The sequence below is a fragment of the Lissotriton helveticus genome, chromosome 2_1 (assembly GCF_964261635.1).
Source record: "Lissotriton helveticus chromosome 2_1, aLisHel1.1, whole genome shotgun sequence".
Lineage (NCBI taxonomy): Eukaryota > Metazoa > Chordata > Amphibia > Caudata > Salamandridae > Lissotriton > Lissotriton helveticus.
In genome coordinates this window covers 525,111,647-525,139,555 of record NC_136059.1, presented here as the reverse complement: position 1 = coordinate 525,139,555, position 27,909 = coordinate 525,111,647, and the positions used below count along the sequence as shown (strand labels likewise).

At 46.9% G+C, this 27,909-nt stretch overlaps 1 protein-coding gene across 6 annotated transcripts in view; it reads right to left on the bottom strand.

Moving 5' to 3' along the window:
- Window positions 1–27,909, bottom strand: part of MAST4 (microtubule associated serine/threonine kinase family member 4) — a 1,958,993-nt gene that overhangs the window by 314,982 nt on the left and 1,616,102 nt on the right. For all 6 annotated transcript variants that reach the window (XM_078675181.1, XM_078675182.1, XM_078675184.1 and 3 more), the window contains one exon: window positions 20,997–21,151. In XM_078675181.1, the coding sequence (XP_078531307.1) occupies window positions 20,997–21,151 (155 nt within the window). The remainder of the gene's footprint in view (window positions 1–20,996; window positions 21,152–27,909) is intronic.

Here is a 27,909-nt window from a genome sequence, read left to right as displayed (position 1 = left end):
ACCTTCTATTTTAAGAATTTAAATTCAGCCCTGTGAATTGGCTCAAATGGCTGCTACATCGATTGTGCGAGAACCAAGTTGAGTTGCTATCTCGAAAGGGGTGCTGCACTGGAGAGAAGGTGTATAAAAAACACGTCTTAAATTGTTTCACTAGGCTAGAGTCATAGAGGGAAGCGCTTGAGAGACTCTTCTGTACCGAGAGATTGAGGCAAGGCGTACTTTGGCTGAGGTGAATGCAAGGCCTTATTTTACTAAGGAGAGGCAAAATCTGTTCTCAGGATGCTTGAAATGGATGTAGGTTGTTTCGTTGGCACCAGAAGCAGAACCGTTTCCATTTCAGTCTGTACGTTTTGTTAGTACTTTCAGCTCTAAACCTTGCAATGATGTCCCTCTATTCCTGAGAGATGTTAATTTCCCTTAACTCCAAGAACTCTAAGTATGCAAGTGAAGCGACACTGGTTCCGGATGACATACTTGACCGTTGTCCCTGGTCAGGAAGGATGGTGATGGCTGCAGGCGTATGGGTCAGGAATCTGAGATAAGTAGTAGTTCCGGGAACCAATGCTGCCTGGGCCACCTCTGAGCTATCCGTACCAGGTGGCAATGCTCCGCTTTCATTTTTTGAAGTACCCTGGGAATCAATGGGATGGGGGCAAAGGTGTAGTCATATATCCCGAACCATCTCATCGAAAGGGCATTCCCCCATGATCTTGGGAGAGGGAACCTGCTGGCATAGGATTGGCACTAGGCATTGTCCTTTGTGGCAAATAGGTCTAGAGCAGGTTTTCCCCACAGTGCAAACACACTGTCCAGTTGCTGTTGAGTCAGCTCCCATTCATGGCAACTGTCTGTTGCTCTGCTGAGGGCATCTGCTAGTGTGTTGTGCAGGCCAGGGACATGTTCAGCCTTGAGGGGTATACTATGTTCAGTTGTCCAATCCCACAGTTCTTGCGATAGCATGAGGGACTTGGCTACTCTCTGTTTGTTTATGTGGTACATGCTGCTCGTATTGCCCGATGAACCAGCATGGAGGCACCTGCTATCCTTGGTAAAAAAAAAAAAGACTGTGGGGAGAGAAATATGGCTTTGAGCTCTTCGACTGTTGATGTGTTTCCGTTTTTGAGTACTGGATCATTTGCCCTGAATTTGGATATCTTGTAAGTGGCCTCCACAGCCTTCCATAGAGGCATCTTTTGTTAGAATGAAATCTGGGAACAATTGAAGAAAGGTAAGGCCTTTTGAGACATTTGGCATATGATGCTACCATTGCAGTGCTTCTTTCATGACTGGAGTGATATGTAGCATGTCCTTGAGGGATCCAGTTGTTTGCAACCATTGATGTTGAAGCTCCTCCTGAAGAGGTCTCATCTTGAGCCTGGCCAAAGTGATGAGCTCTATTGCCGACAAGCACATGCCTAGGAGCGATTTGTCCTCCTTTACAGAAACAGCCAGTGTTCCTGAGATGGCCAGCACCAACAGCTGTAGACTGATTTGATGTTCGTCTGAGAGGAAGGTTTTGCATCAGACTGTGTCTAGCTTGGTGCCCAGAAACAATACGGCTAGGAAGAAATTATGATTTGCCTAGGTTCACTGTCAGTCCTAGATTGTGGACCAGCTGAAGCCAAGTTTCTGTAATCTTGGTAACTTCTCGTGCCGTTGGTGCTTTTAGCAGTCAATCCTCCAAGTAGGGAAATACTTGGTGAATTTGAGAGCGCAGAGATGCAGCTACTGGAGTGAGGAACTTGGTGAATCCTTGGTGCAAATTTGAGGCAGAAAGGGAGGACCTTGAATTGATAGTGGATCCCAGCTAATGTACACCTGAGAATTTTCTTGTTTGTTTTCAATGGATGGGGATTTGGAAATATGCATCTTCCAGATCGAGGGAGGTCATGAAATCTTCTCCAATGAGGCGATGCAGGATATTGGCCATTGTTACCATTCTCAACATTTGTTTCCTTAGGAACTTGTTGAGTTCCCTGAGATCCAGTATTGGTCTCCACTCCCTTGATTTCTTTTTGTTCAAGAAAAAAACATGAGTAGAAACCATGTCTCCTTTGTAGTACTAGGACCTCTTCGATTGCTCCTTTGGAAAGCACGACCTTGGCCTCTTTGTGTAATAAGTGAAGATGAGGGGGAGGGGAGTCCCTGAGTAGTGGGTGGTCCCTTTGTGAACTCCAGGGCATAACCAAAGGCGACTAGATCCAATACCCATTGGTATGTGGTTATATCCTTCCAATGTTGTATGTAATTGGAAATATGGATGAGGAGGGTGAGAAGCTGGTATCCGGTCTGGCTCATTGCTTTCTGCCTGCGTCTCAGCCATGGGTAGGTGTTCTCTTGAAGCCCCCCGGGTGACCGAAACCAGTAGTCGATGACTGACAGTATGCAGGAGGTTGATAGCCCTGTATGTATTGCGGCTGATAGGCCTGATATTATTGGGCCCTCTGAAAAACCACCTCTGTATGCAGCAAAGCTGCATTCTCTGGCTCCTCTGAATAACACTTTCCTGTACTGCAGTGTGCCTTAAGCTTTTGCTGTGTCAGTGTCAGTCTTTATAGTCAAAAACGTCTCATCAATATGTTTACCAAACAAAGAGTCCCCCAAAAAAGCCAAGTCCAATATTTTTTTTTTGGACCTCAGGTCTGAAGGTAGTGGCTTTTAACCATTCTTGCCGATGGAACACCGCAAAACCAGCAAGCTGCCGAAAACCCTTGCAGCTACTTCCATTGCACAGTTGATGGTTTCAGATGTTGCACGCTCTCCTTCCAATAGTATTTTCCTGGCTTCTTGCCTTCTATCTTCCGGGATGAGATCTGACATAGAGGCCAGGAAGCACCATATCGGACGGTCATACCGGACAATTATTGCTAGGGAGTTGGCTTACCGAACTGTGACTGCTGCCATGCTGGAGAAAGGTTTGTCCATAATATCCAGTCTGTGTCCCTCCTTATCAGGTGGAGTTGTGATGGGAGGGGTCGGATTCTTAGATCTTCTCTGTGCTGCCTGCAAAATAACTGAAACCATTCTTGGGTGACTTGTGAATCAAGATGGAGAATCCTCAGGAGGCCCATGTTTTTTGTCAATCCGATGTAGCATTGTTTCCTCTTTAAAGTCATACAGGAAGCAGTCTGTTTGCTTTACTGCCATTGGCAGCTCGAACCTGGTGGTTGCCCTCTCCATCAAATTGTGGAACCCTTCAATGTCTACGGGAGGAGAGCCGCTGGGTGATGTGGAGGAGCAGAGGGAGTGGGGATAATATAGTTGTCCCAAGGATTAATCAGTGGTAGCAGATCAGAATCTCCCCGTCTTCTCTATCCTCATCTGAGGAGGATGGACCTTCTGTGGGAGGTGTCGTTATTAGCTGCGAAGTGTGATCCTAGGAGTTGCCATAGGGGTAAAGTCGGTGTTCGTGGAGGTTTCAACTGAGGGGGTGGTGGTTCTGGTTTATCACCTTGAGGTGGAAACCTCTGTCTGTAATTGGCCAGCATTGCCTGAAGGTCCTGGATGTGAGAAGGTGGCAGATGTGACATGTCTCTAGGACGAGGAAGAAGAAGGAAGCCATATGTTTGATAATGATGAGGTGTGCCTATATATGGCTGATAATATTGCTCCTCATCCTTGTATTCATTATCTTCCTCCTGACACTTGACATGTAACTCAGAGAGGCTATGAGTTACCCCAATTACTCCATCATTCTTCTAAATCCAACAAATGTGAAGGAGGCAAGGGTGACACCTTATTGAGTGAAGCTCCCTGCGTCCACAGAAATGTTTGTGTAACTTTAGTGATATTTACCATAATTGACGGCGCTGTTGTCATCAATGCCGGAAATTCCTTTGTTGACGGTATCGACGTTGGTCTCTTCGTCGACAGATCCACCGTTGACGGGGTCTTCGCCAATGGGGTCTTTGTAAACCGAATTGCAGTCGTCGGCACTGGCATCATCGACGATATGCTCACCGTCGATGGGCTCTTTGACTGGGAGATCCTCGTCGCAGGTATGTTACTGGTGTTAGCTACCGTCGTCGTCGTTCCTGCTGTCGATAGCGCAGACGATAAGACTGTGGTACTCGTGGTCATCGACGAGCGTGGTGTCGATGTCATTGACGAAGGTTTCTAGTCAGTTCTGGGCCTCAGAATCAGAAGAAGAGGCTCGAGAACGCTCTTTTTCCTTATTTCAGCTCGAGCTTTTACTTTCATGGGAGGGTCTGAGATGTTTCCTTCCCTCCCCAAAGGTATCCTCTCCTGGGATCTGGCCCTTTTGTGAGGCCTAGAAGATCCAACGCAAACTTCATCCGACAATGTTTTCTGTTGTTTAGTCACCTGGAGACATAGAAGTAACCTCCCTTCTCTATCCTGCAGAGTTTTTGAGGAGAAAGTGCGACAAATCTTGCAATGTTTTACCTCATGGTTGGGATGAAGGCAGTATATGCAGTCTTTGTATGGATCATCCACATGAGCTCTTTCCCTGCCACAGGTCTTACATGGGCAGAAAAGGCCTTTTTTATCAGACATGCTGGTAAAGTTGGATATTATAGGATAATATTCAGATGAGAGTGAGGAAAGAACTGAGTAGAACCCTGGAAGACTCCCTTCACACATGACGTGCGGTGAAAATCTGTGGGAAACCGCCTCTGCTAAGAGGGTTCTAGAGGATGCTGACAGCTGATTGGCTGAACATAACAACTGGTCCTTTTCAAGTCTCACCTAGAAAATGCAGCACATGCGCTGCTTCGCCTTGGCGAGACTATTGTTGTGGGTTTGGTGCGCAAAGGGAGACAAACCATGTGTGCGCACGGACAGGCGATGTGCACGCGCATGACGTCTCCTCTGCCTCACACGCACCCACTGCATGCTCACACGCTCCCATTGCATGCTTGTTTTTTCTTCTTTGGGCAACTAGTTGTGTAACAGCGCCACCTACTGGCCGCATGCCATCTACCGCTCCAAAGTCAACAGCCTTGCCCACAATGCCCGACGCCTCCCCATGGGACCCCCACATTGCCCACCACAATGCTCCAACAACACTGTGCCCTGACCCCCCCCTCGCAATCCGCCACCTCCAAAGCGCGCTCCAGCAGTCCAGAGTGTGCATGACTGTTTCCTCTCTGGTCAATGCCCAGGGGCACACGGTGCGCCTCTTGAAGGTACATAGAGCCAAACTGCTTCTTTCAGAGCCAAATCCCTGGGGAGCAGTCACATCGCCAGTTGTTTTGGCTCGACTTGTTTATTTATGCACGGGCATAAGGTTTCTCCGGGAGTCTTCCCTCAGATCCCGGTACCAGACAACAATCTCTACAGCAAATGAAAAAGCAGCGATGACAGACTGGAGATCTGAAGGAACTATGGAGGCGGTTGACTAGGTCACGTGACCAGTTCGATTTCCATTCCCCCAAACTAGTCTCTAAACTGCCTTCCCAGAAAGTTGTTCGACTTGTGGTTCACAAGCAACAACATGTTGTACAGAAGCTTTGAGTGCGAATTACAATCCCCAGGATGCAAAGTGGCTCACTAGCGATAGCGTTTCTGTAGGTGCTGCCACAATGTGCAAGGGGCATGCCTAAAACCATTTCTATTGCAGGTTTTAGGTGGGAGGCTGCGTATTGGATTATCTTTTAAAGTTCATGATTTCACTGTACAATGTATGCCCAGTGTTACAAAAACGGGATTACAAAATGTGTTTTCTTGTCGTGAAAAAACAGTGGCAGAGTGGCACTATGCTGTTTTGGAGATTACTTAGAGGAGTCAGTCAGTCAGTCAGTCAATCACTTTTATTCGATTTTTTAAAAATCACAAAAAGACACAGGATACTGTACAAAAAATAGACAATAAAATACAGCAATACAAATATCTACATAATATATCATACATCATACATCAGGCCATCAATTTCCGTATTTCATTGATTCATAAAAAGTATATATACACAGGTAATACGTCATGTTAAATCAGCCTGAACGAAAGGTCAATTTGCGTAAAAAAGTTTAAAAAATCACAGCTTAGTAAAATATATTAAAATGTTTCGTTTTGAATTTGTCCTTGTCTCCATTTACAGCGCTTTTTGTTTATACGAACTCCTGCTACTAAATAATTTGCAACATGAAAAGTTGTTCGTACATTATGCAAAAGTTGCAAAAATAGGAGTGCTGGTCTGACCTGTAAAAAGCCAGCCTCTCGCAAGATGGGTAAAAGATATTTTCTCCTGATTTGTGCATAATGATCACAGAACATAATAAAATGTAAAGTGTCCTGAGGTGAAAAGTGATCACAGTCACAGGGGCTTGCATTGTCAGGTGTATCCCATCTAGAGTAAGTGCCTAACAAAAAGTGTATTAAATTTAAACGAAATCTCGTTAAAAGAAAACGATGAAATGGTTTATTAACAAATACCAGGTAAGGTTCTAAGCCGGGGACAGTAATGAGTGCATAATTTCTTCTAACGGTTGTTTTTTTAAGCTCTACTTCCTCCCGCTCAGCCATAAAGGAATTTATCAATGATGTTTTTTATCATCATGACATCTTCCCTTTGGATGCTATCAGGGGAGTAGAAAAGATCTGTTCGACCCACAAGAGATAGCATGGTTTTTACATAATTTTGCCATGGGATCTTTAGTGCTCCATCCATGGCCAAACAATCTCTGATGATTTAAAGAGATTTCCTCATTTAGCCAAGTTTTTAGCCAGGAGATCACAGGGGCAGATTTTATGTGGTCTGAAACAAACCCTGTACCCAACTCTGTATGAATGGTAAAAGTGGGTGTAGACTGGGGGACGGACAGACAGTAGAGATCTAAAAAATCTATTCTCCGCCCTCTGTATGTTAACTGGATTTGTGTAACCCCATATTGAAGCTCCATATGTTGCAATTGCTAAGCATTTGGCGTTATATACATTATATTATTATTATATACATTCAGGATAGCTTCCATTGGGCGTGACCCCAATCTTTTTGCAAAGTTCAAAAGGGCTCCAGCGGATCTGGTAACAGCATTAGATTTGAGTGAAGTAGTGTGGCTCACTGGTTAGAGGCGGCAGACCCGAGAGCAGAGGACGGCCCGGGACCAGGGTTCGATTCCCGGCGCGGCAGGTTTCTGGACCAGGGTCAGCGGACTCGATAATTCTCTCGCCTCGGTGCCCACTCTGATCAGCGTTCACACTCGGCAACTCTGGGCATTAGCCTGCCTCATCTTCACTAACGGCCCCACCAGACCGCCGGGGATGCCTGGTCTCACCCTGGAGATACCCATTAAGGGACCATCTCTCAGGGAAGCCAGGAAGGGTTTCGCAGCGGTCAAAGCGCCTTGGGACCCTACGGGTAAGTAGTGCGCTATATAAATGCCTATACATTACATTACACATTACATTTGGATTTGTGTTGCGCGCCCCAGGTTCCTTTGTCATCGAAAATCACACCCAAGTAGGGGAGTCATTGTTTGGTGTGATTTGCTCTGAAGGTTCGCAGTGGCGGTGCAGGTCATTTCTTTAATTACATGACAAAGGACTTAAGAAGCGGTTAGTGATAGAAACACATTTTTACCCTGTTTCGAGCATTCAGATATCAGGCCGCCTGGTTCACCACCAAACTCCTAGAGGCCAGGCGCACCTGCAGGCGCCTCGAGAAAACGTGGAGGAACCAGAAGACCACTAAAGCCCACACCGACCACAAAGTCGCCATGAAGAACTACCACCAGCTGATAAGGGACACCAAAAGAATCTTCATCAGGGAAATCAACGCCAACGCAGCCGACACAAGGGAACTCTTCAACGTCGTCAGGTATCTCACCAAACCCCCATGCGAAGCCTCTGACATCACAACCTCCCAAGATCTCTGCAACAAGCTCAGCACCTTTTTCCACCAGAAGATCATGGCCCTTTATGACAACTTCAACGAACCAACGACTGCCTTCACCCCTACGGCCACTACCACTGCCAAGCCCACCATCACCACCTGGAACCACGCATCCATCGAACTTGTCGCCACCACCATGAAGAAAACTCATTCAGGAGCCCCCACGGACCCCTGCCCCCCTCACATCTTCCACAGAGCCTCTACGGCCACCGCTCCCGAGCTAGCCCGACCCATCAACTCCTCGCTGGCCTCCGGCACCTGCCCCATGGACTGGAAATGGGCAGAAGTGAAGCCCCTCCTCAAAAAACCTTCGGCCGACCCTACCGCCCTCAAGAACTACGGACCCATCTCCCTCCTCGCCTTCGCTGCCAAGGTCTCAGAAAGGTTCATGAACGCCCAGCTGACAACCTTCATCGAATATAACTGCATCCTGGACCCCTCCCAATCCGGACTCCGCAGCAACTACAGTGCCGAGACAGCCCTGGTCGCCTCCACCGACGACATTCAGATGCTGCTCGACCAGGTCCACACCGCAGCCTTCGACACTGTCTCTCACCGCACACTAAGCACCAGGTTCCACGACGCAGGAATTCAGGGAGACGCCCCAACTGGATCCGATACTTTCTCTCTGAGATAACACAGAGGGTCATGCTCCCCCCCTTCCTTTCCGAACCCACAAACATCATCAGCGGAGTCCCACAAGGATCTTCTCTGAGCCCTACTCTATTCAACATTTACATCGTCGCCATCGTCAGGCAGCACAGCCTCAGCATCGTGTCCTACGCTGACGACGCCCAGCTCATCCTCTCCCTCACCAGCAACCCAGAGGACAATGGACTCAGATTCCAGGAAGGAATGAAAAACGTGGCTGCATGGATGAAAGACAGCTGCCTCAAATTCAACTCTGATAAAATCGAGGTTCTCATCTTCAGACCACACCTCTCCGCATGGAACGACTCCTGGTGGCCTTCCGCCCTCGGACCCCCACCAACCCCCTGGGACCACACTCAGAACCTTAGCATAATCTTCGACTCCTCCCTCTCCATGGACCTCCAAATCAACACCATCTCCTCCACCAGTTTAAATTGCCTCTGATCCTACGCAAGACTTTCAAGTGGATCACCCAAAGCTGCAGAAAGACCGCCATCCACGCACTCATCACCAGCAGGCTCGACTACGGCAACGCCGCCAAACACTGGAATCAACAAATCCCTACTGCGCAAACTCCAAACCATCCAAAACGCAGCGGCCAGACTCATCCTGGGGATCCCACGCCACGAACAGATGACCCCACACCTGCAAGAACTCCACTGGCTCCCCGTCAAAAAGAGGGTCACCTACAAACTACTCACCCACGCCTACAAATCCCTCAACAACAGCAGACCCAAGTACCTCAACGACCGAATGAGCTTCCACGCACCCAAGAGAAACCTCCGCCGACCTCACCCTAGCAGAGGTCCCCACGTATCCACCGAAGCAGAGCTGGAGGGAGAGCTTTCTCCTACATCGCAGCCACAGCATGGAACACCCACCTAGTAGAAATAAGACGCTCACCAACCCTGCAGACCTTCAGACGGGCTCTCAAGACCTGGCTTTTCGACTGACCGGAGCAGCCCAGCTTTTTTCCCCTCCCCCAGCGCCTTGAGACCCACACGGGTAAGTAGCGCGCTTTACCAACCCCTGATTGATTGATATCGCATTGAGTTTATGACACAGATGGACTCTCCTGTGTCTTCGGATTCTTTATTGTTCCGAACTGCACCATCAGTGCCAATTCAGCAAGAGAGGCGCCAGCAGTAGAAGTAGGAGCTAAAACAATATTATTCACCCCTAGTGTTTCTATCATTGTTTACGTGATATAGAATGTATTTTAAACCTCGGGCAGCGTTTGACATTTGGAATCACGTCCTTCACAAGTACAGCTACGCACACCCACACAAATACAACATACCCACTTTGGATGTTTAAGAGACAGCATCAGCTCCAGGCATTTTATATATTTGCTGTCCTCACCTTGCTCTGTATATGGTGCTGTCGGTCACCCAGAGAGAAAGGGATTCATTTAGATGTTTTCCATTAAACACAATCATTGCTCTTTTTTGTGACTTTCCTAATGTCTGCATATTGAATTATGTCCAGCTGGATGCAAATGCTGACATTTGAATAAATACACATATATCTCTCAATTATAGTGTGTTCAGACATGTGTTGTAACAGGGACTTCAAGCATGACATTTAAACTGGCATTGATTGTGAAGCAATTCTAAACTTTTTGCAATGCAATAGGTCTCGCATTTACACGAGTATAAGCTATTGGCATTGTAAATGACAATGCTTTTTATTTATGTTTTATAAACGAAAATAAAATGCATTGTTATTTGCAATGTCAATAGCTCAAACTTGGGTAAATGCAAGACCTATTGCATTGCAAATGCTTGTTTAAACAGGACATAAATAGGATATCAAATTCATGGCGTAGGGCCATTATTGACGATGGTACTTGTTAATTACTGCTTTATTATATTACAGTGGGACTCACATCTCGACGATGGGGAATGATTCAAGCATTTGAGTCTATGAAAGACACCCCAAAACTGGATAAATCCATGCATTCTCATGGAGAGAGAAAATCAAAGAAAGAAGTTGTTGTTCCCTGAATGTAAGCTGTGAAAGAATACAAGTCATCCAATGAAATGTATAGTAAATAAGCTATACTCTAGGGAAGGGACAACCATTAGAAGAGGAAGGAAAGACATCAAATAAGAAGTAAGCAAATGAGTCACAACAGTCAAACCATGATAAGCACTAGGCTGACCCAAAGGCCACTGTAAGTAATGTTACTGTGCACAATAGGCTTTTATACAACAGATAGCTAACCTTATCTTTAAACAAAACCTAAAAATGATAATTTCTTAGGAATTTAGAGATGTGGGATGCTGCCAAACATCCAGCCTCACAGTACCTCAAGACTGTGTTTGCTGGTTAACCCCTTCCGTGCTCATGACGAGCTGAGCTCATCATGAGTTGCGCCGCTAGCATGCTCATGACGAGCTCAGCTCGTCATGTAACGCGGCTTTTTTTTTAAATGCCGCACAGCACGTAAATAGCCGCCGCACGCATGCGGTTAACTTATAGCAGTTTAGAATCACAGGTGTAGCAGTCCCAGAGCTAAAGTCTCTTTGTGCACCATGGGCTATGCAACCTGGCGATGAGCAGCTGCAGTGACTGCAACGGCACACTTCTGCTTATTCAGGCTTTCTGTCATAGACAAGCCTAAGAGTAGAGCATCTGAAGTCGCTTCCTTGGCGTTTTTTAATTGAACCTCACCAGAGACCTTAAGTGCTGCCTTGGAAGGCTGCAGCTTCTCCAGGGAGTCTCTCGGGCACCAAGTCTACTTTTACTATGCATGACAGCTTCTCTCCGATTCAAGGTGTAGAACAGCATGTCTAAGAGATGGCAGATCTCAGGAGGAACAGTGTGGGCTAGCAGCAGCTCAGATTGGGCTACGGTGACAAATTGAGGAGATTCACTGGGAATCGCCCGCTCATTAGTCATCCATAAACAGGAGTGGCTTAATCTACATAGGACTCTGCGGGAAGTGCACGTGTCAAAGTGGGAGCGCTCGCGGTATTATGCACAACGAATATCCCATCCCGCATTACCCAAGAGAGGAGGCCGGGTGTAGTACATGCTTGAATGAACTGCCCTTAATTGGAGGCAGTGTAAGACACATCATGGTGCAGGGTACATGGCTTGCATACTTTGATAGGCTCGGCTAATCCATGCAGGCATTTGCTAAGGCAAATTCATTACATTTGCGAACATCTCTTGTAAGGGAATTCTCAGGATAACCACTTTTAAAATATATAAACATAAATATCAGCATAAAAGCATAATGTGCAGTGCACAGGCTAGAGGGTGCTGACTGCCGCACAAGACCATTGCACATATAATGTATAATAGAACAAATGTAGTGATATGTTGAAGCGGGTGTGTTAATGCCCTTTTTTCTAATACGCAACACAAGGAAAATATTTAAAGTCACAAGAAAACTAGCGTGTCAACAAAACCACTAACATAAAATGATGTATGTTCACATGGCTTCACTTTTCATAGACCCGTGTTGTTGTAGTCCAGGAACAGTTTACATGTGTGTGGACTGCATAAAGGACTTAGCCACAGTAAGGTTACTTGGGGTTTCACGTTTTTGTTTTTAATTGTAACAAAAAACAGATTCCATTTTGATAATGTGTCTCATAAGAACTGCGTCCGGTCCTTAATCACTGGCCTCCGTTTTTATACATAAAAAAAATGTGTAATTTTGGTTTCTCTATAAAAACTAAAACGCCGGAGTACATAGGAAATAGCCTCATGCGCAAAGGCGAACGAGAAACGAGCTCTTTTCTGTCGTTTCACCCAGTTCCTGGCCTGTACTGCTTCCAAAGTTTCTTCAGCATAGAAAATGCTTGAATAGCTCCATTCTTTACTATTTCTGTACAGCCCAACTCGCTCATGCATGCAGCCGAGTGTGCAAAAGGCCAACTCTGCCCTCTATTATGTGCGCTAATTGGACGGCTCCTGAAAGAAGGGCGATCTATTCACGGGGGCCACGTGAGCACGTGACGGTGTCAGGCGCAGGTATGCTGATGGCGGATTACGTCCTTTCCTGCAACAGTGACATTACTCTCATTGAAAGTAACCAATAGTGTGGGAGTGCTGTTAAGTCAACATGTGGGCCTAAGGCAACTTCAGAGAACGCACACCGGGGGTCCCTTGTGTCAGAGGGGACAGTGGCCCCTTACTCAACATTCTTTGCTCCCTGTCCCTGGATTCAGGCCTTCTGTAGAATGGCCATCTGACAGAGCTGCTTTGAGAGGGTTCCTGTACTGTAGGCAGCGTTGTTCTGCCCTTAGACACAGGCTCGGGGTATTACAGAGTGTGACCCTGCATACCCGCTGATGCCGCACCAGGCGATTCATCAGTCCTGGGGCAGACCGAACATACTACGTGGGTGTTCAGCGATGTGCCAGGTGTTCCAGGTACATCGGGCCTTCATTCTAGGTGGCCTTCGACATGATTCACTATTTCAAACGCAAGCGCCCTTAAGATACCTGCGAGAATGCAAGAGACAGGACCCTTCCCTTCCAAGTCACGGTTCGTAGTCATCCAAGCAGGAGCAGTCATGAACTCCTCTCTGAGAACCACCAAAAATGGCCTTTGTGGGGTCAAATAGGAAAACCTTGAACTGAATTCATCTGTGCTGGCCACTGCACAGCAGAAATAGTTCAAGAGTGCTTGCACAATATAGATTATGTTTATGAACTTGACTACTACTCCTCTGAGAGGGCCAAGGTAAACATCACAAGTTTTACATTTTGGAGTTCAATGTCGCTGAAAAGGATTACATTCGGGACTTGGTCTGGGTCAAAGGCTAGTATTCGAGCAAAAAGATGGGGCCCTGCAACTGTAGTTGTGCTGCTACTCAAGTTACTAGTTTCAGAATAGTTGCTTCTTTTATGCGCAGAACTGCATTCGAAAACTCACTGATGCATTTCATCTGTTCACTGTTTTTTCGCTTTCTGACTTTACTCGACGATGCATATAAAGTATTGCACATACACTTTGAGACCAACAGAGGATTCGCCCGGTATTAAGATAAAATATTACGATGGCCAAGGAAGTCAATGTATTTTTCAGTACTTGCGTGGCCAGTGAGAGGGAAATGTTTTCCCTAAATCTGAAGGAAGACCTCGTTAAACTACTTGCTGAAAGGTACGAATGACCACATACTTGTCTCGTAATTCGTCTTCACGGTACTTCTTGTTCTCAGCAACAGAAGTAGACAAACATTCATGGTCCGGGAGCACATTTAGTGCTAAGTGCCCAAGAAAAAGTAGTTTCTTTATAACCCTCAAGAACTGACTCACTTCTGATGACTAACGCTCAGCCTTCAATCCTGACTGATTCAACTTCACAGACAAACGTGATGGAGCGCCAAACTTGTATCTACAAGACTATGGGCCTAATTTACACCTCGCAGTACCAACCCGCCCTTCAAATTTAGAGTTGCCCACCTGCCCACCAATGAATACCTATGGAACTGATAGGAGTGCCATGGAGTGGCACAGCTTCACTGCACAGTCTTTGAAAGTTCAGCCAAATGTGGCTGATAAATTCCCCCCCCCCCCCCCCAAAAAAAGGTCTAATATTTCCATACTTCCAATACTTGTTTTGGCATACAGTTGGCATGAAAGATGAAATACATGCAAATTCTTTGTCTGGAATTGCATGCGATTGGCTGTAAGTTGCTAGGCTGTTATTACACTCTCAAGAAGATTGAGATCTGTTGAGAATAATAAATATGACTGTGTAGATCTAGGAGGAAGGACGTGCACCACCGGCTTATCAACACCACCTTTCCCAGTACATTTCGGTATTTGCAGCTCATATTGTGAATAGCTGCTCTTAGGTAAAGAAGTGCTGGCAGATAGTGTTGGTGCAGCCAGTGCTTGCATAACTGGACAAGTGCTGGAGAGTCTTCGCCAGAAAGCAGCAAGTAAACTTGGGGGAGCTTGATTTGTCGCTTTTAGTCATTTCAGATAGAAGTACCACACCAAAGCACACAGGTACAGTCCATTGTTGTGTAATGGACTACTACTGCTGAAAAAATACAATCTCTTCTCCCTTTGATCTCTAAATTAGGGGAGGAGTATCTAATGAAGGGGCTTTCAAACCACTTAGAACAGAATAATCTAATGGATGTGGCTCAAACTGGATTTCGAACACAAATGGTGACCAGAACTGCCCTGGTTTCCATCATAAAAGTGGACATTCAAGAGGTCTCATCCTCTTAGACCACTTTGCAACGTTTGACCGGGTTGATCATGCTATCACGATCGACCGTTTGGCATTGATAGGCCTTTCATTGTGCACCCTTGCCTGGGTCTCTTTATTTTTGACAAGTTGAAGTTAGTTGTTGGTAATGACACATTTCAGCTCCAAAGTAGCTCAAGTGAAATGAGGAGTACCCCTGAGTTGCTCATTGTCCCTGGTTTCATTTATCATTTATGATCGACTTTTGAATCTCTTTATTTGTTTCTTTGAGTTGCACTGCAGGGCATATGCTGACAACACTCAGCTACCATTTTGCTTCAACCATCCTAATGAATGAAATCAGTCTTTTCTTTAGCTCTGCCTTGCTGCTCTCCAAACCTGGATGAGGAAAAAACTTTTAAAAATTGAAAGCAGAAAAAATAGAAATTCCAATACGTGGTCCTGACTCTTTATGGAACAACAGTTTCTGGCATGTAAATGTGGGGTCTCCACCTAATCCAGTCAATGTGGTAAAAACGTATGCCTTAAACATGACAAAGACTTGTCCCTAGATACAAAAAATGAACGCTGTGTCTTCATGCTCCTACAAAAGTAACTCCCCAGGAGTCATCTTGTCTGAGTTACTGGCTCTGGTAGTCACATTATCCTTCCTTTCCAGATTCAGGGATGTCAGTGCCTGCTACTGGGCCTTCCTGAAAAAAATGTGGTTCAAACTTCAACTGATCCAGAATACAGTTGTAAGGCTAGGTCTTGGAATGAGCAAATATGAAGACATAATGGAAGCCAAGCATGAATTCTAGTTAAGCAAGTAATGCCTAGCCCATAAAGCGACACATGGTCACACAGCAACTGCTCTCATGGAATACCTTAACAAATACACACATAGGAGTGTTTTGCCCTCAACCATGGAGGCCAGGGCAATTGATCCCAATGTCATAAAAGCCTGACAAGGAGTAAAGTTATTTTTAGTTCTGGCCTCATAGGTGTGGAGTCAACTGCTAAGTGTCAAGCAACTGTTGGTTACTGCATCTTTCTAAAAAAGATCAAAATCCATCTTTTTGTCTAATTGTAAAGACATTTGTGACCTACCTGTTAAGATCAGTTCGAAACAGTCTGTAGGACATTGCTATTATTTTGCTCCTTTTCTTCTCTCATAATCCTAACGCCAAGATGCCTCCATGGTGTATGTTAGTGCTTAATAAATATTGTATTAATTCATACATTTGTGCCAACTGTTTCAGAGCAATCAGGCATGGCCAGGCATTGCACCTGCTACTCATGAATAGACCTTTGGTAACCCTGCTACTGCCCTTACTACACCTGAACCGCGAGAGTCCTGAAAGCAGCAACAGGAACATAAAGTAAACAGGGCTTTGTAGACCACATTTACCTTCTGTGGTTTACACACCTTTCCTTACTACGTCTTTAACACAAAGAAGAGCTTGTTGAAAGGCTAAGATTGAGATAAGTGATCAAACTGATGACGTCACCAGGCGGGTGGGGCAAAGAATCATGCAGTCACTTTGTCTTCCCCTGGGATTTTGATGAACCGGCACCCAAGCTTGTTGTGCAGTATGATTATATGGTCCTGATGAAAGTCCCAGCAGTCAGAGATGGTCTGTTGCCGCCACCATATTATGTGTGGACTCTAAGAGGAATATCATATGGAATATTGTGAAGAACGCTCCAAGCAATTCTTTCATGTCTTGTATTTATTTCTGTATTCTATACTTATATGTAGGGTGATGTGAGCAAGTAGGATATGAGTTCCTGATGTTCGATTGTGCTAAATGCAATTTAGTTCAACCTAGTTTAATGATCACAATAAAAATGATATCAAATAAAGGCTGCCCCGCGCCATTATTTTATGTTCACCGTTTGACCCTAAAATCATTAAAACTTGAGCAAAGAAAGTATAAAAAATGACTAAAATAAGGTTTCGTATTCTTATAAACGCATCAAAGAAGAAGGTCCCACATTGGCCAATTGTTCAGAAGCTCAAGATATGTAAATCACGAAATTTGACCAACCGCCTGTAAAGATTACACACAAACAGAATATAAAACATTAGTGCCATTTGATCAGGTGCTAAAATTCTAAAGTTTCTCAACGGGTATAATTTCTTAACTTTCCGAATTCAATACATTCCGGTCATTACTTAGTTAAAGCACCGTGAAAACATAACTCCACCTTCGGCCCGCTCATAAGCTCTTAAAGCACTGGTCTTAGGAGCCAAAAGCATTAGAAGGTGTAACATAAATATGGGATGGAAGAATGATACTGATTTCTTGCGTGATTATCTATTGCTTCTGTGGTAGCATTCTTAAGTATCAACAAACTTCACACCATTGCATTTCAGAGCCTGTCTGCCTAGTAAAAAGAGCACCGCTATTATGCATGATCTGATGTTTTAAAAGCTACGTTTGGGCCTCAACAATTTCCTAGGAGTAGACAGATTTTTTACTGTGGTGCGCACTGTAGCAGCCAGCCTGCCCAGAGACAGGCGGGGCGTGTCCTCTACTGCCTATTGGCAGCATAAGACAGGAGAAGTGGCAGGCTGAATGCTCCAAAGTTTGCATATCACATTGGACAGCTGCCTTGCGCCATCCAAGTGGCATGCGCACTATGAAGCTCCCCACTTAGCTGTCTAAGACAGCTGGGTCGAGACCTAGCACAGGCCTAAAGGGCCTGAAGGAACGTCCAGACAGGACGCTCCATTCAATCCTGGGGCTGCAGAGCAGCACCGTGCTTGGTTAAGCAAATCGGGTGGTCCCATGCTGCAGGAAAGAGGAAGATTGATTCCGGAGTAAGGAGCACGGTCAGGTAAGTGGCTTGTTTTTTCTTTTTTTGTTATGTATATTTTGTGTGTAGTGTATGTTTTGTGTTCCCAGCAGTAGTTTGCCCGCCTCACCACCACTCCCTATAGCTGGCAGCCACCGCAGTTAGGGTGACCAACCGTCCGTAAATTTCACGGACAGTCCGTAATTTCGGCCGTCTGTCCGTTGCCCGTGAAGGATTCTTTAACGGACGCCATTTGCCTGTCATTTTAACAGGGCACCGGTTGCCCCACCCTAAAGCCAGCACAGCTTGCACCCACCTCCCTTCTTCACTCCGATGCTGCACCAAAGCTCCTCAGATACTCAGCAGCATTGGAAAGGCACAGCGGGATGGCAACCCTCACACCTCCAGCCCTTGATGACCTGTTAAGAGGTGCTTCGAAGGTGACTGAGAGCGAGGGGCTGCAGGTTCAGGAGCAGCGACATCTATTCACATGCAAACAGCCCTGAATGCATCATGTCTCTGCTATTTAGAGGGGGGCTCACACATTCCATTTCTACCCAGGGCCCCAGACAACCTAGACTCGGCCAGATTACACCCCTGACTACACCGAGGCAGCACGTGGTTCTCTTCACCGAGCTTAATTACTGTCACTAAATTGTAAGCAAACCTCGGTTCTTCAAACATGCAGTCTATAATGTAATAAAATAAAGAAATGGCACAATCGCACCCACACTGATTAACAAAGTATGGAGGACAATCAGTTCAATCAGTTCTCTTAGAGTATCTCCTGTAAGTACTGTACATCGCAGTGGGGGATGGCATTTTGGACAGAGAGCCTGCCTTCTCGTTGTCTTGTGCAGGAGGGGGCGAGGAGCCCAAGATGATACTAGAATACTGCATGCCCACCCTGGTGGATCCTGTTCCCTCTCCAGTGATGGCTCCAGTCCACCCCCGCCTGTGATGGCTCTTGTCCCCCCCTGTGGTGGATCCTATCTCCGCCCTGGGTGGCTTCTGTCCCAGTCCTGGAATGGCCCCTGCAGCGAGGGTGAAGTTCTTGATTGGCCTCTTCTCAAAAGGGCTCAGCTCAAAATGAATATGGAAAGGTGGGTGAGTAAGTAAGTGAAGGGATGGGTGAATGGCTGGATGAATTAGTGAAAGGGTGAATGGATGAATGAAAGATTGAATAAATGGATAATGAGAGAGAGTTGATGAATGAGGGGAAGGATGGTGAGAAAATGTAAATAGCTGGATGTATGGGTAGCTGGATGATGGATGAGGGGAAAGATGGATGAGGGGAAGGATGATGGATGAGGAGAAGGATGGATGGATGGATGGAGGGGAAGGATGGATGGATGAGGGGAAGGATGGATGGATGGAGGGGAAGGATGGATGGATGAGGAGAAGGATGGATGGATGGATGGATGAGGGGAAGGATAAATGGATGGGATGGATGGATGGGTGAGGGGAAGATGGATGATGGATGAAAGGAAGGATGGATGAGGGGAAGGATGGATGAGGGGAAGGATGGATGGATGAGGGGAAGGATGGATGGATGAGGGGAAGGATGGATGGATGAGGGGAAGGATGGATGGATGAGGGGATGGATGGATGAGGGGATGGATAGAGGGGAAGGATGGATGGATGGGTGGGTGGATGAAAGGATGGATGGATGAGGGGAAGGATGGATGGATGGGTGGGTGGGTGAAAGGATGAGGGGAAGGATGGATGATGAGGGGAAGGATGGATGAATGGATGATGAGGGGAAGGATGGATGAATGGATGATGAGGGGAAGGATGGATGGATGATGAGGGGAAGGATGGATGGATGATGAGGGGAAGGATGGATGGATGATGAGGGGGTGGGTGAAAGGATGGATGATGAGGGGAAGGGTGGATGGATGGATGATGAGGGGAAGGGTGGATGGATGGATGGATGATGAGGGGGTGGGTGAAAGGATGGATGGATGGCTGATGAGGGAATGGATGGATGATGAGGGGGTGGGTGAAAGGATGGACGGATGGATGATGAGGGGGTGGGTAGAAGGATGGATGAGGGGGTGGGTGGATGGATGAGTGGGTGGGTGGATAGTGGGTGGGTGAAAGGATGGATCAGTGGATTGGATGGTGGGTGGGTGAAAGGATGAGTGGGTGGGTGGATAGTGGGTGGGTGGATGGTTGGGTGGATGATGGGTGGGTAGGTGGATCAGTGAAATGATGGATGGATTGATGGATTGATAAGTGCAAGGGTGAATGAATGGACGTATGAGTGAAAGGGTGGATGCAAGGATGGATCAGTGAGTGAAAGGGAGGGTAGATGGGCAAAAGGATGAATAGATGTGTGAAGGAGTGAAATGATAGATGGATGAGTGATAGGGTCAATGGATGGATTCATGAGTGGATGAGTAGATGGATGGATGGATGGGTGGGTGGATGCATGGATGGAAGGAAGGAAGGATGGCTAAGTGAAAGGGTCGATGGAGAGAGAAAGGGAGGATGGATGGATGACTAAAAGAGTGGATGGGTGGAAGGATTAGTAAGTGAAAGGATGGCTGGATTGGTGAAAGGGTAAATGGCTGAATGGATGAGTGAATGGATGGATGGGATGAAGAGTGGATGGATAAGTGTACAGATGGATAGGGTGAAAGGGTGGATGGATGGATAATGGAGGATGAGTGAAAGGATGGATGAGGGGATGGATGAAGGGATGGATGAGTGAAATGATAGATGGAAGGATACATGATGGATAGGTTTGCAAATGGTTGAATATGTTTGGAAATGGCTGGGCTTACTTATATACTATTGCGCGACCTCTGATGTGTCTGTAAAACGTACCTATTGTCCTGAAGTTTTGTCCTGAATTTTGACCTCCTGTCCTGAATTTGTGTCCTGAATTTTGACCCTTTGTCCTGAATTTTTACACTCACCGTCCTGAATTTGCACCAATGCCAGTTGGTCACCCTACCACCGCTGGTTTTACTTGACAACAGATCAAATATGGGACTTCTGGTATATTTCAGTTTTTGGACACTACCTTGGCCAAGAATATGTCTTTTTGGGGTATGGAACATTGCTAAATCAGATGACATAGTGCTGCGTTTGTAACAAAAGCGTGCTTTGTCTACAGAATCTAAGGAGCCGTGTGTGACTTTAATTATGTATTATACATTTATTTACCCGAGGTTAGCCATAATATGTTCTAACTACAGTGGCGTTGAACAATTAGCATCTGCATCCATAATTACTTTGGTTTCCAGAGAGGAGCAGCCAGCAAATGTTCTGATCCGGCTCCCCCAATTCCCAAACTGCACTGCTAATTAAAGCATTAGTTAATGATGATGACTTAAAAAATGGTGTCGCACACAGCAATTCATTATGTGGGCATTGTTTTGACAGACTAGAGACTTTCCGGGACAAAAAAAATGGCCTTGAATGGTTACCACTGCATACAGAGAGATACATTAGAGACGCAACATGAGGGTAAATGTTATTCAGACTTAATTACTGTTTCCAAACAGCACGAGCTCCCACACACCTGAGACTCCTGGATCGAGGGCGCATCTGAGAGGCCCTGCATCTGTCATCGCTGGCAATGCCCTCGGTGTAGAAGTGCTTGGACAGAAAATGGAGTTCATCAGGTGTTGGTTGGTATGGCAACTGGTGTAACTTCTCTTGGGAGGAACACGATGACTAAAAAAGGAACACAGAATATTTAGAATAGCATAACAGCGAGACGGACATTTAGCAGACCAATTATCTCTCTAGCTTGACTCGCAGGGAAAACACACACATTTGGACCTTCATTTCTCACAGCATTTAACTGAATGTTTTGCAATACTGGTGTAGCAAACTGCATGATTTTAAAGCATTTTCCTGCAAATGATGTTTGTTTAATCCTGACAAGACCTGGAGGTATAGATCATGGTGCAGAGCGAAAGCAAAGAAAAGGGACTAACAAAAGTATGCATGTAAATGTACATTCATTAATGAAGCAACTGAATGCATGTCGGCCAATCTGTAGACCTCCACAAATGAAGTTTCACCTCCTTCCCCCTTATAGTGCTCTGCAACTGCTATCACATCAATGAACATAAGCTCATGGCCGACAACTGCCTGCAGAACCCGGTCCAGAAGCCGGGCTCAGGGAACATCACAGAGCTTGTGAATACCTCCCTTCCGTAGGGTGCACCTTCAAAGGCTGGTATCACCTTAGGATCCTGGAGGAAACCCCCTAGATATCAGATATATGGTCCTGATGAAAGTGCTGGCACTCAGAGATGGTCTGTTGCTGCCATCATATTGTGTGTGGACTCTAAGAGGAATATCATAAGGAAAATTGTGAAGAACGCTCTAAGCAATTCTTACTGCCCTGTTTCAAGCACACAAAAAAACTAATGTTAATGTGTGGATGAGCACAGCCTACGATACGATTGCCGTTCAGGATTTACACCAGTCATGGTAACCAAGGAAAAACTGCACACATGGACAGTGTCGGAATGGCTTATCTCTACTCGAGGACCATTAAGAAACCCTAGGTTCTCTTAAAACGTACACAAATTTATGATACGGTAAATCATGACATTCTTTGCACGGATGAAAACGCTGGATTATAATCTCTGGCACTGTTCTCGAGAAGATCCAGGAGCCACTGCTTCAACATTGTAGAACTCTTGCCACCAGGTAGACTTGTCTTCAGCTCCTCAGGCCCGCTCTTGCTTAGGTGAGCTCTCCTACTTAAGAGGGTCCATTCTCTCTCCCACTGTGGCGGGAGCCCGGCTGCCTTGTAAGTAACTTTTCTTGCCCACTGCCAGATAGCTGATCCCTACTTCCTGGGCAAAGAGGCCGGTCATTACGTCTTCCAGCCAATGGTGTATGTTCCAGCTCTGCAGATGTGATTAATGGCAGAACTCTTTTTAAGTTAGTCCTGGCAGAGGCAACCTAACACAACTTTTTCTAAAGTTACTTTTTCACTTAAGTTATCAAAAAAACAGATTTTGAAAATGATAAGGAAATAATTTTGAACTATGTTTCTAACATTTACCAAGCAATGATGTAGAATTAAATCTGTTAATGGCATGTAAGCCTGCCCTATGGATGGAAAAACTAGTTGGCCCTACATAGTGAAATATATTTTAGTCGTTTTGTCACACATTTGAATAATTATGTCCCTATTTTGATGTTGGTCGGAAAGTCCGACCTGTGGTCTATGCTTTGGCCTTCTGACCGACATCTTCGGTTTCACTTTCAACCACCACATTACAATGTCGGTGGACGCAGGTGAAACCAGCGGGTCATTCTGGCTGGATTCCGACAGGCTCAAGGAGCCTGTCATCCAGTTGGAGGCCCCAAAGTAATCCCGGAGAATGGAGTCTCCACCATTGGGATTTCAAAGTCAGTTTCCAAAAGGCTTTCCATGTTGGGCTTTCTGACATGGAAAGCCTTTCTGGAATGTGACTTTGGGTGCCCCTAGCAGGGCCACCTTCTCCCTGCGACCTACGGTTGGGGGCCAAGGGGCCCCTCACTTAACCCCTGCACCATGTGGTGCTTGCCATGTAGTGCAGGTAATAACAAACTCCCATTTCTCTATGGGAGCTTGTGCTGCGGCTGGTTTATGGCTGCAGCACAAACTCCCATAGGGAAATGAGAGTATGCCACCACCCATGTGCGGTTGCATTATAATACTTGTGTCGGAAGCGCTGGCTGGCGGTCGGTCAGACCCGAGACCTCAACGGTGTAGGGCGGATCAGAGTCTGCTTGAAATCGTAATGAGGCCCATAGTGTGCCATGTTGTTTTATGAAGTAGGTACCCTGCCATGTGAGCATACAAGACACTTTAATGTGAATTATTAATATGTAAAATAGGTTTCTTTCACGGCAAAGACATTTTCCATTGCCATCCGTGCCTTTGTGCCTTTAAACTACAACCCAGCCAGAGCACAGTGGTGCTCCTGATAGCCAAATATTTTTGTCATAGGCACATGTGGTGTAAATACCCACTTTAGCTCACATATGATTTTGAATTCCCCTGCCAGTAGTACATTTTCTGCACTATCTACGATGCCCTTATAGGAAAGTTAAACAGGCTAATTGTGTGAAAGAAATGCTACTAGTACTATTTCAGGGCTAAAGCCCACACATTGTGGCAATCAACGGCAGTGTCACATAGCCCTAAAACTAGTGAAAATAGTGTCCAGAAAGAAGGGGCCAAACATGCAAAAAATACCAAATTGATACATGAGGTAAGAAAAATCAAAGAATTAAAAAAATGTAGTACACTTTCAATAATTCAAATTGCCAGATGACTTATTCTCTCCTTTAAATGTCATCTCCTGAGTCCCTTACATTAAAACAATTAATCACAGAAAGATTTAGATTTCTAAAAGAGTTAATGACTAATAACATTTTATGCATCAAACTTAATGAGGTAATCTCTCAAACTGAACTGTTAATTGATAGTCTGACATCTAAAAATGTTTGCCCTTTGACAAATGGGAAGGGATGAGGAGAGCAAACGCTCAGACTTGCACGACTGGCTGAAATCGGTGGTGGCCCCTGAGGGCCTTTCTCCCTTCTTCACCCTGGAGCGAGCGCACCGAGTGCCGTCAAGACCCCTGAAACCGGGCCTACCACCTCCCCCAGTGGTCATCAAACTACTTCACTACAAGGACAGGGACTGGCTATTGCAGCGGGCCAGGGAAGCTGGCCCATTTCAAGTGGACAATAACAAAGTCACGCTGTTCCCGGACTACACGTTTGAGACCCAAAAGCAACGCGCCTCCTTCCTCTCTATCAAAAAAGAACTGCGCACGGGAGGCATCCAATACTCGCTACTGTTCCCGGCTCGTCTCCGTGTAGTGGTGGACGAGAATACCCTGTTCTTCCCGACGGCGGCGGAGGCTTGGACCTGGTGGGATACTTACAAGGCGGGCACAGACGGGGCTCGGTTCAGGGCGGAAGAGACACGCCAGGAGTACACAGTCCGGCGATCGAGAAGACACCGAGGGCGCGGACAGGGAACCAGAAAGCCAACGGACTTTCAAACAGCAGACGAACGCAGAGCAGCGCTGCAGGCAGTAAAAGATGTCTCGGGGTCTGAGCTGACCCAGCTGGAGAGGGAATCGGGCTCGGAGGGCCAGGGAACGGGCTCGGACACTGAATTGTCGGAACTGGGCGGGGCCAGGGGCCCGAGGGTCACACCACAGACGTCGGGGGAGATCATCGGGAGTTGAGTCACCGCCATGATACCGGACAGAGGCGACCGCGGCTAGAGTGACTACTGATTACTTTGGAGCAGGCCGCTGTGAGACTGACAAGCTGTGAGTCATAATGCCTATTGCGGGGTGGGGGTACGGGGACAGCATTTGAAGTTTCCAGAGGTTAGCGCACACACCCCAAGGACCATAAGGCCCTCGTAGTACCAACTACGAATTAGTAGGTTTGAGAGCACGTTTGCTCGATAGTTTGGATGGGAGCGACTCTTTTGCAGTTAGGTCCTGTTCTGGGGGAGGGTGGGCCTGGAGTGGTTGGGGAGACTAAGCGTAGTTCGGGGAGGGAGGGAAGGGACGCTGTTGGGGATGGGAGGGGCTGGGTTCAGGTCTGTGGTCCGGTTGCAAATTTCTGGAGATCTACGTCAAAAACAATGGGACAATGGCTAATACTGGATCAATAAAATGTGTGTCTTGGAATGTGCGGGGCTTGAATACGATGGCGAGGAGACACAAAATCCACTCTTACCTAGTCCGTAGAGGTGTACACATTGCATTCCTGCAAGAAACCCATTTAACCAGGAAAGAAGGAATAGCGCTCCAACGCAGATGGAGGGGCCACCTGTTCTATACCACGTACTCTGCTTTTGCCAGAGGAGTATTAATTTGGGTGAGGGCGGGTGTCCCTCTCCAAGTGATAAGGCACATAGAAGACCCGGATGGGAGGTATGTAGCGTTCGAGGGACTACTTAGAGGCCGACGCATCGTGCTTAGCAGTATCTATGCGCCAAACGTGGATCAAGCAACATATTTCGCAAGGCTTTCGAGGGTACTAGCCAGCTACCTTACAGGTCCTATACTGATGGGAGGGGACTTCAACTCTATAGTAGACACTACGTTAGATAGGTCACATGCACCACTGCACTCTTCCCCGGTACACAGGTTAGCGAAATGCAGGACTGATTGGCAGGGAAAATGGGATCTGGCAGACAGTTGGCGCGCACAACACCCAACGGCACGGGATTACTCATTCTACTCTAGCCTGCATGACCTACATGTTCGCCTTGACCCCTTCCTTTGTTCTCCAACAATACTAGCAGCAGTGGCCCGGACTGAATATTTAGCACGCACGATATCGGACCATAATCCACTGCTCCTGGCGCTAGACTGGATGACTGAGCCCTCGAAAATCCGAACATGGCAGCTGCGGCCGGACACGCTGGATGACCCGCCCTTCCGCGTAGAGCTGGAGGACCGGATCACCCAATATTTTGAGGAGAACGAGGGTACCGCCTCCTCCAAAGCCATAGAATGGGACGCATTCAAGATAGTAGTAAGGGGACACTGCATAGGGAAGTTTGCGGGAGCCCGCAAGTCATTAGTAGACGACCTAGACACGGCTGAGCGAAAATTGAGGGAAGCTGAACTAGAACGCCCTAACCACCCTGAATTACAGGAGAAAGTAAGTAAGGCGCGGGAGGCAGTAGCAGTCGAAATGGAGCGCCTTCGTAGCTTTGATTACAAGACTTACTTGACAAAGACTCTTGCTGAAGGGGACAAAACGAGTACACTATTGGCCTGGCTAGCAAACCCGCATAGGGGTAGCCAACCAATACTTACCCTGCGGGGGAATGGTGGCCAAACTCATACCTCACAATCGGACATATTGAACTGTTTTAGGTCCTATTACGAGAGGTTATATAGCACTAAGCTGGGAAACCAGACTGAGGCGATAGACGCTTTCCTGAGCGATTTACAGCTCCCACAACTAGAGCGAGAACAGGCTAACACCCTGGGAGGCCCAATAGCTTTAGCAGAAATAAGAGGAGCAGTAAAGCGTATGGCACGCAACAAAACACCTGGGATGGATGGTTTGCCCATTGAATTCTACGGGAGATATCTAGATCACCTGGCCCGTGACTCCAAGTGATCTACAATGAAGCCAGGGAAGTAGGCAGCCTCCCCCGTTCAATGCGAGAAGCCATAATGATCCCTTTATTAAAGCCACGCAGGGAAGGTACAGACCCTGCATCCTATAGGCCGTTATCCATGTTGACGACTGACTACAAAATCTTGAGCACGGTGCTGGCCACCTGACTGTTAACCCATATGCAAGACCTAGTCCATACTGACCAGTCAGGCTTTATACCCACGAGAAACACGACACACAACATACGTGGACTGCCCTGACTGGTGAGTGACCCGCCGCCGGATGCGGGAGCTCCTCTTGTTTTGGCAGTCGACATAGAGAAAGCCTTCGACAGCCTGGAATGGGACTACCTATATAGAGTGATGCAGGGGTTTGGCCTGGGGGAAGGATACGTAAGATGGACGAAGGTACTCTACTCTTCAGCGAAAGCTAGAGTGAAGGTTGGGACCCTAGTATCGGACCAGTATGAGGTAACTCGGGGAACCAGACAGGGGTGTGCACTTTCCCCCCTGTTGTTTGCGCTTGCGGTGGAGCCTCTTGCAGCAATGGCTAGAAGGGGCGACCATTACAATGGATTAGCCTTCAGAGGGGCCCACCACTACATCTCCTTATATGCAGACGACCTCCTCCTCTTCTTGGACAATGCGGAGGAAGCGGTGGAGGGCGCGGAGAGGCTGCTAGCGCGCTTTGGGGATATCTCAGGACTGCGTGTGAACTGGGCGAAAACTTGTCTCTTCCCTCTACGGAGGGGGGAGGAGCGCCCTCCGCTCCACCTGAACCTTCGATGGGAACCCCACTGCCTGAGCTACCTGGGGGTGCACATATACCATGCACCAGCAGACCTCCTAGACTGTAATGTAGGTCGCTGCATTCGCGCTTTGCGGGGCAATATTTCCTTCTGGCCCACCCTGCCCCTTTCAGTGGCAGGTCGGGTTGCGCTTCTAAAAATGATAGCACTGCCACGCCTTTTATATTTCTTCCGGACCCTCCCCATCTGGGTCCCCGGTGCGCTATTCAAACAGCTGAGATCGATGTTGGGTGTCCTTTCTATGGGGAACGGGTAGACGCAGGATTGCACTAGCGACGCTAACCCGCCCTAAGGATGAGGGTGGCCTAGCGGTCCCGGATTTTGAACTCTATTACTTGGCAGCTCAATTGCAATTCTTCACACAAGAAGTAGCGAGAGTGTACCGAGGCCCAGAGCAGGAGAGGTAGAGGGGCACCCCCCGCCACGTCCTGGCATACATAACCCTGCAACAAAGGTTACTGCTAAGAGAGCTTTCCCAGGAGGAACGGACCCTTCGATTATGTTG